Here is an 8,923-nt window from a genome sequence, read left to right as displayed (position 1 = left end):
GCCGGCATCGGTATTGTGGTGGTGGAATATCATAGTTCTGGTGGACGTTTTGCTAATCAAAAATTTTCCGGTAGCTATATGGAGTATTGTTTCACATCAGATTATTAAGTAATGTTGCAGGGGTCGGGTAATCCTTAAAAAACAGATTGTTAAGCAATCTTAACACAACATAGTTTAGCAACATCAAACTGAGCCTTGCCTAATAAGAAGTTCTAGTTTGATTTCAAAGGTTTCTCATTCTTCTAGGTAAACACCTAGGGGTGTTATCCTGAATTGTATTAAATTGTCAAACCTTGAGGAATCACGACACTCAACAGAAACAGGTTTGCACACTTACATAATCCAATTTTGCACGAACAAAAGTATATACTCCCCCCCGATCCATAATAAGTGTCGCAGATTTGAACTAAGGTTGAACTAACCTTATTTCAAAACCGCGACACTTATTTTCGATCGGATGGTGTAGCATTTACGTGGTTTGCTGTCCATATGCTTTTGTTCATTTGGCGTAGCTTCTCTCGGCTATTTTCCCCTGGTCTCTTTCTCCCGGTTGTTCTTTCATCATCTCCTCAAGCCGAGCAGTCCAAGGAGTAGAAGTATGTAGTTTGTGTTGAAAACATGTCTCAACATCCCAATTTTACTGTCGTCCCATGGCGGGTATCTGAACATGAATTCGATTAGGAAGCTTCTCTTGAACACTGCCTTTTTGTTACTGAAAAGCTCAAAGCTGTATTTGCCATGGTACTGTCCGAACCCGCTTTGCCCAACGCCACCGAACGGGAGGCCTTCGACTACGTACTGCAACAACATAGTAGTCATGATTAGATCAATCTCAATAATGAAATAAAGTAGAACACTTCAAAGTTTTATGCTGCGAAAGCGCATGTAGTTTGGAGGAATGAGGTGGATAAGTTTGCATGCCTGCACAGTTGCGTCGTTGAATGTGATACTCCCGGATGATGTTTCATTTATAATCCGGTGTTTTAGCTTCTCGTTTTTGGTGAAAGCATAGATTGCCAATGGTTTCTGCATCGATGTGACAAACTTAATAGTATCTTCGATCTTCTTTACCTGAAAGCCCACATTTACATGTACCATCAACTTAGTATTATAATATGTCACATAATATAGTCCATTCGGCATACCGTGATGATAGGGAGCAGTGGGCCGAATATCTCCTCAGTCATGATGTCTGAATCGAGTGGGGGGTTTAACAGTATGGTGGGTTCAATAGTCCTGCGCCATAGGCGTAGTGGCATGAGGCACCCATTTTATTCATTTTTTTGTACATGATATATCCATAAGAAGGATGTGGACAGATGAAGGTGAAATTCTAAGAACTTACAAGGTCTTTTGGTTTACTGATCCTCCGTGCACCACAGAACGTGCCACCCTATCATCATCTAGAAAGTTGCTTAACCTCTGGAAGTGCTTTGTGTTTAAGATCTTGGCCATGCACTCTGGTGTAGCGGTAAATCTCTTGACCGTTGATTTCAGTAGCTCAATCTTCAAAGAGACAAAAATTAATGCATGCTCAAGAAGCAGTCGGAAGATATATGTAGTGTACATGCCATGAGCTTGTATAGTATTGTAGTTAACTGGATATTAGAGTGGACCATACCAGAATAGGAGCAAATTTCTCCTCTACCAGGATGTAGTCGATGGCAACACATGCTTGGCCGGCACAAACTGACCATTTCGCTCCCGCTATTCGATTCACTGCAATCTATATAATCCGCACATGGGTTATATAATTAGTTCATCATTCATTGTGATTTATTGCAATTAGAAACATGACAATACCCCTGAGGATTACCTGCCTATCTCTCTTACTATCGAGCTGATCAACAATGCACGGACATTTCGACCCAAGTTCAAGTGCGACAGGGGTCAAGTGCTTTGCTGCTTTCGTCAAAATAAGACGCCCTACATTGGCACTTCCTGAACAACATGACAATAATTTGATGGGATCTTGTTTGTAGTGACTGCTTTTGTGAAGAAGGAAGGTGAATTTTCAAGTTTGTTGTTACCGGTGAAAAGAACTTTGTCCCATCTGTGCTCCATGAGTTGTTCTCCAACTTCAGGTCCACCTAAGATGACCTTCACAGCCTTAGGATCAAGGTACCTTGGTATATTGGCAGCAAGGAACGCGGCAGTGGATGGAGCAAGCTCGGAGGGCTTTACAACCACAACATTGCCAGCTGCTAGTGCGCCAGAGACTGGCTCCAAAGCCAAACCTGCATTACAACACAACACCATACCCATATTAAGTAACTATCCTTTTCCTCAAAAGGGAGACAAGGTAAGGACTAATTGTGCAAAACATGTACCCAAGAATGTGACATACACGCTTCAAGTTTCAACCATGATTGTTAACATAGCATGAATATAGTTAGATTCTCCATGAGTAAACATCAATGCGTTGTTAGACTTCGGGCACATTTGTTGATGACATGGACTTGAATTCCGTATACATTCGAATGGAGAAACTATTTTTCTTCCCACGACTATTGTTAGTAAAAATAGTCGACATCTCTTTGATTTAATGAATACTAGAAACACATCACCACTTAAAGAATTCTTTTTTTTTGCGAATGCACCACTTAAAGAATTCATAAAAACATTGAAATGAAAACAAATGCATGGTTGTCGTGCCTACTAAGTCATATATGAATGGATTTATGTCCAATTGAGTTTGATTCCACCACGGGAAAATGATTATTTCCAAAAAAATGCGTGGAAGGAGGATTTCCTTTGTGATAAGGACATCCATACTATGGTTACACCCACTTTCCTATAACTATGCTTGCCGGAGTACCTAAACACAAAAACGACATAGCATAACTTGCACACCACAACTCATCTATCAGGTACTCCTGTTTCTAGGAATTATTCATATTTTTCATGAGTTGGTGTTATGACAACATGTATGCCACATCCTTAGATTTGGCACTATCGTACATTCCTTAGGAGTACTAATGGCTTAGTAAAGAGTTGCATAACTTTTTGTTGTATTTGAGTAGTTTTATTACTATATTAATGTAAACTTTTAGTTTCTCTGAAAAGTTCTCTAGAAAAATGCGACCTTTAGGTTAGATGCAATGTTGTGTTAAAAAAGGTTAAATGCAATGCATGGTGTAAGGTGTGGCCTGAGGCTCCATAGACATCTTGAGTAGTAGTTAGGTTGTGAAATAAATGACCATGATGGCTGTCGTTAAAGAGGAAACCACGAAATACATTGTAATGCATGTCTACATTTTTCGTACACATTGTACAATTTTCGTATACATCAAGAACATTTCGTTTTACACTTTTAACATTTTTAAATATATGTTTTGATGCCTATTTTTTCCATAAATTTTTGGTACACATATAATTTTTTATAGATGTTTAACATTTTTCCAAATAAAAGTAAAAAGAAATTCCTTGTTAAACATTTTTCACATATATGTTGATTTTTTTTTTCAAACGAGACAAAACATTTTTTAACAATGCAAACATTTTTCACATTGTATAAATTTGTTTAAATGGCTGAAACATATTTTTAAAAAGCTTGAATATTTTTCAAAATGTAATGTACAGTATTTTGAATGGCAACAAACATTTTTTACTGAATTATACAAACTATTATTTTACTTGTACTATAATTTTATCCAAAAACATGATATACATTTGTTGTGACACATGAACTTTTCGTATACATCAAGAACATTTCGTTTTACACTTTTAACATTTTTAAATATATGTTTTGATGCCTATTTTTTCCATAAATTTTTGGTACACATATAAAACTTTTTTTATAGACGTTTCACATTTTTCCAAATAAAAGTAAAAAAAATCCTTGTTAAACATTTTTCACATATATGTTGATTTTTCTTTCAAACGAGACAAAACATTTTTTAACAATGCAAACATTTTTCACATTGTATAAATTTGTTTAAATGGCTGAAACATATTTTTAAAAAGCTTGAATATTTTTCAAAATGTAATGTACAGTATTTTGAATGGCAAAAACATTTTTTTACTGAATTATACAAACTATTATTTTACTTGTACTACAATTTTATCCAAAAACATGACATACATTTGTTGTGACACATGAACATTTTTTAAATTCCACTAACATTTATTTTAATGCTATCACTTTTTTGAGAATTACGCTAACAAAAAATTAAACTGTGTTAACATTTTTTTCATATTCACAGTGAACATTTCTAAAAAGCTTAATTACATTAAGATGTTTTTATATTTTTTACAAAATAGAAAAGCAAAAAAACCAATGAAAAAAAGCAGAGAAACTATATGTACATATGTGATTATGGACTGGCCCATTTAGAGCGTCCTTGAGGAGAGACTGGCTTATGTCTCGCCGCGGACAAGACACAACGGCACTCTGCTACCATGATCCTCCACTTCTTAGAGGGGCGCGCAGCCGATCCGACTATATATGCACCGACATGCTACACGGTACTTCAACTTTATTTCTGTTATTGGTCTATATATACACATATATTAGTAATTCATCTTTGCTCTAATAAAGTGTCCGCATGCATCTTTCCGATGCAGAGCCCGAGGGATGACCTCCTTTTCAAAAATATATATTATATAGTGGTAATCCAATGGTATTTTTTATTTTGCACCAGTATAGATAGCCTAAATGTAACTGAACATAAATGAGATTCGTACGCAGTCAGAGAATAGTACCCATGTTGATGTAGCTAGATGTGTGTATTGCAGTAAAGTCCCCAACTTTGGGTTTAACGAGTACTAGTAATATTCATAGCGCACACGTCGCAATTATGAAACGAAAAATAAAAGATAACACTTGTGTCGCTAGAGCAAAGAAGTCAGCGTCACCTAGTGGCAAATTCCAGCAGGAGAACACGAGCACGACGCCGAGCGGCTCGGGCACCACCAGCGCGGTCGCCGGGAAGGAAACCAACGGCGCCTGAGCCTGCATACACGCACCAAAACAAGAAGTCATGGCCTCTACAATCAGAAGCAGCAGCCTGCTTACTAATCAAGTTTTTCAGCGGCTCTGGCGGGAGCTTGCCTTCTCGGGGGCCGCCCATCTCTCGAGGTTTTTCAGCGTGTGGTTGACGGACTTGACAAGAGCCCCAAGCTGAAGATGGACCACCAGAACAAAACAAGTTTAAGTACCATGGATACACTGAAACTGAAATTCATGGCCAGCTAACCGACTCAAGCATGCCATGGACGCAGACAGATCTCACGGGAGTGCTGCCTGTACGTGTACGTACCTCGTCCCTGTAGGATTCGGCGCGGTGCTTGCCGAGGTCGTCGTGGAGCGCGTCGAAGATCTCCTCCTCCTTCTCCGTGAGGAGCCGGAGGAGCCCCTTGAGCTGCGCCCGCCTCCAGGCGAGGTCCTTGGTCCGGCCGCTCCCGTACGCCTCTTGCAAGCCGCTCAGCAGGTCGCCGATGCCATGCCCGGGCTCCTCGTGCAGGCTTCCCATGGAGACAGAGGCGGAGGAGCTATAGCTCACGAAGTGCACGCTCGCTGGTTGATGGCCGCGGTGTCGGGCTCTAGCTTGCGGAATGAAGCGCGCCCCGGATGCTGTGTTAAATAGCATGTACGCCCCAACTGGACAGAAGAAAAATGCGTGTACGCCGGACCGTGTGGTTGAAATATGGCGGGCCGTTCATCAATGCGGTGGTTTATTGTCACCGTATGCACAGTTGGATTTGCGGGGACTGTGCGTGACAAGGTGGCGGTTAGCTTGCCTGTCCAGATTTTAGACATAAAGTATACATTACTACTGTACTAGAATGTTCACGCCTCGTATCTTTGACCTCTCCCGAAAGAAAAACTGCTCCGTCCAGCAAGCTCTACACAACAATTTGTGGATCTCTAACATCAACATTTCCGATGGCCTTTCCCTTGGTCACGTCCAAGAGTTTGCAAATCTTTGGGGAAAGCTGAATTCTGTAACCCTTGAGGAGGGGAGGAAGGATTCAATTGTATGGAAGTTCCCTAAAGATGGCATGTACTCCGCCTCTTCAGCATACAAGGCACAGTTTGAAGGGCTTTTACTACTTCGTATCTGGTGCAATCGGTCTGGAAGGTGTGGGCTCCCCCACAGAGCAAATTTTTTGTTTGGCTCGTTCTGCAAAATAGGATCTGGACTTCTGATCGCTTAATTAGGCGGGATTGGCCCAACTGTGGTGTATGCCCTCTATGCAAACAATGTCAATAATCTGCGGTCCATCTCCTCTTCCAATGCCGATTCACTCTACGGGTGTGGAATGATACTATTCCGTGGCTTAGAATGCACTACGTCAACACGGCCACCTGGGCGGCGAGGGTCTCGGTGAGAGACTGGTGGACCAGCAACATACACATTCGGGTCAGATCTCCCAAGGCGCTGGCCTCTCTGATGATGCTCATCTCATGGGAGATTTGGACCGAACGCAATGCTAGAGTCTTCCGTAACACAGCCGTCCCTTCGATGGAACTCATTTCCAAGATTAAAGAGGAGGTGTCTCTTTGGGCTTTGGCCGGTGCGAAGCAGTTGGGTATTGTAATGCCGCGAGAGTAGTTCTTTCTTGTTTCGCCGCTTTGCGGCTTTGTTCTAAAACTTCTTTCTTATTCAATGAAATGGCAAATCTTTTGCCTTGTTTCAAAAAACGAATGTTGTGCTGATCGCTGGTTTACTGATGTCGAAACACTCCGAGACCGTAGTCTGTAGCACAACTTCAATATGCTTGAAGCTCTCCACAGCCACGGAAAAGCCCGATGGTGACTAATTTAGCATGTCTCAGTTGTCAAGATGGCCAAAGGTAAGAGCACCTCCACTCGCGGCCCCCAGCAGCCCCCCCCCCCCAGGGCGAGTTTTTTTCACGCCGGCGCCAAAAAAACCCAGTCGTGCCCCCAGGACGCCGGAATCCGTCGGCTCGGTCCATTTTTTGGCCCAGTGATCCCAGGCCGAACCCAGCGCACTTGGGGGGGGGCTTGGGTTCTCCGGCAGAAGGAAAAACCGCGCCTGGCCTACCACTGTCAGGCGGAAAAGCATCTTGCCCTTCCAGATTTGCCCCCCCCCCCTGCGCACACGCTTTTCCGCCGCCGTGCCGATCCCGGCGCCGCCTACCCACCCACCGTCACTAGATAGGCCATTCCCTCACCGGAAAAGAGAGGGTTCCGCCGCGGCAGCCTCCACCCCGCTCCTGGGCGAGCTTTCCGGCGCTCCGGCCACGCAGGGCGGGAATACTAGCGGCTGCACGCCTACCACGCCCGCATGGTGTTCGGCGATTTGTCTGCTCAGCGATGGACTCAGACGACGAGGAGACGTTCGCGGCGCTGATGGAGGAGGAAGCCGATGTCGACGCCCAGGACGAAGAGCATCTCATGGTCCTCGCCGCTCTGGCCGACCTGTTTCGCGAGCAATGCAAAGCCACGGCGAGGTGGCCCGGCGTCGGGCCGGCTGAAGGCAAAACAGAGGCATCAACTGGAAGGCTATTGCTTGCTCTACTCCGACTACTTCGCCGACGCTCCACTGCACGGCGAGAAAGTATTTCGGCGCCGTTATCGGATGAGCCGGAAGCTCTTCCTCAGGATTGTGAATTCCATCCGTGAGTTCGACAGCTACTTCGAGTGCAAGAAGGATTGCACCAGCACACTTGGATTCACCTCACTCCAGAAGTGCACGACAGCTATGAGGATGCTTGCATACGAAGCTCCTGGTGATTCACTGAAAGACTATGGACGCATGGCCGAGTCCACGACCATTGAGTGTTTGTACAAGTTCTGCAGGACAGTGGTGGCAGTGTTTGGACCTCAATACTTGCATCACCCAATGCTGAAGATACTGCTCGGGTCCTAGCATAGAATGCAGTAAGAGGATTTCCTGAGATGCTTGGAAGCATCGATTGCATGCATTGAAAATGAAAAACTGTCCATTTGCCTGTCCAGATTAGACATAACGTATACATTACTACTGTACGTCTGTACTAGAATGTTGTGTTGATCGCTGGTTTATTGACGTCGAAACACTTTGAGACCGTAGCCTGTAGCACAACTTTAATATGCTTGAAGCTCTCCACAGCCACGGAAACGCCCGATGGTGACTAATTTAGCATGCCTCACTTGTCAAGAGGGCCAAAGGTAAACCTCACTCGCGTTCTCGTTGCATGCATTTCTTCCTGCAAATCGTGATATCACGGGGGATCCTTTGGCCATTTCCAGTGCTGCGATTACGCTAAGTTCGTATGGCATTATGGCTACAGTGTACAGTGTTTGGTTAGGCGCTTTTGTCTAATTTGGTCAGTCAACTTTGATCAACCTTTTTTTATATCAAACTATTGCAATGCAATCTCATCTTACTTTCGATCCAATCACGAAACAAAAGTTGGACAGCTAACTGTCAATTCTGATTTTTTTTTCTCCCACAACCTCAGGCAAAGCAGTTTTTTTTCGAAAAGGATCAGACCTATTATAAAATTCATTGAAAGTACAAAGCATCTCAAGCGTTATAAAAGTTACATCGAGAATTTGATACCATCGAACGACCACTGCCATCCCCAGAACGAGCCGCTGATGCCGCTCGCTTACCGGATCCAGCTTGACCTTGTCGATGGCAGTCAAAAAGTCTTCGTGTACGTGCCCCTAAGAACCAGTGATCTGAAGCCGCAGTTGTTGTCGTTGAAAAGTCTTGCATGGATCCAAACACACAAAATCTTGCCACATGAAGGAAATACCTAACCTGGCCTATAAAGACAGCAGGAATCTACGCCGGAAAGTGGCTTCACAAAGTAGAACGAGATGACAAGGACATGGCTTTTGAGTATAGCTCGTTCTAAGGGCATCTCCAACCAAACCCCCCGCATCCGTCCAGACGCGCTGTTCGGACCACGGAAGCCATCCAACATGGGTCTGTATCGGTCCGTCGAGTGGTCCGAACGTGTTTTT

At 43.6% G+C, this 8,923-nt stretch overlaps 1 protein-coding gene across 2 annotated transcripts; it reads right to left on the bottom strand.

Annotated features, from left to right (window-relative positions):
• Positions 1-240: 240 nt before the first annotated feature.
• On the bottom strand, positions 241-5,580 carry LOC123144961 (aldehyde dehydrogenase family 3 member F1). Of its 2 annotated transcripts, none has more exons than XM_044564237.1 (10): positions 5,262-5,580; positions 5,054-5,122; positions 4,858-4,954; positions 2,031-2,237; positions 1,817-1,941; positions 1,622-1,726; positions 1,346-1,506; positions 1,146-1,236; positions 922-1,026; positions 241-798 (listed from the first exon to the last, which is right to left on the bottom strand). In XM_044564237.1, exons 1-10 carry the CDS (start codon positions 5,472-5,474, stop codon positions 562-564), a joined length of 1,410 nt encoding a protein of 469 aa, XP_044420172.1. In that variant the 5' UTR covers positions 5,475-5,580; the 3' UTR covers positions 241-561. The 2 variants fall into 2 exon arrangements, with proteins under 2 accessions (XP_044420172.1, XP_044420171.1); XM_044564236.1 differs by having other exon boundaries at positions 922-1,071; positions 5,262-5,577.
• Positions 5,581-8,923: the final 3,343 nt, after the last annotated feature.

This window comes from Triticum aestivum, chromosome 6D (assembly GCF_018294505.1).
Source record: "Triticum aestivum cultivar Chinese Spring chromosome 6D, IWGSC CS RefSeq v2.1, whole genome shotgun sequence".
NCBI lineage: Eukaryota > Viridiplantae > Streptophyta > Magnoliopsida > Poales > Poaceae > Triticum > Triticum aestivum.
Note: the sequence above shows the minus strand (reverse complement) of the source record. Positions and strands in the feature narration are given on the sequence as shown.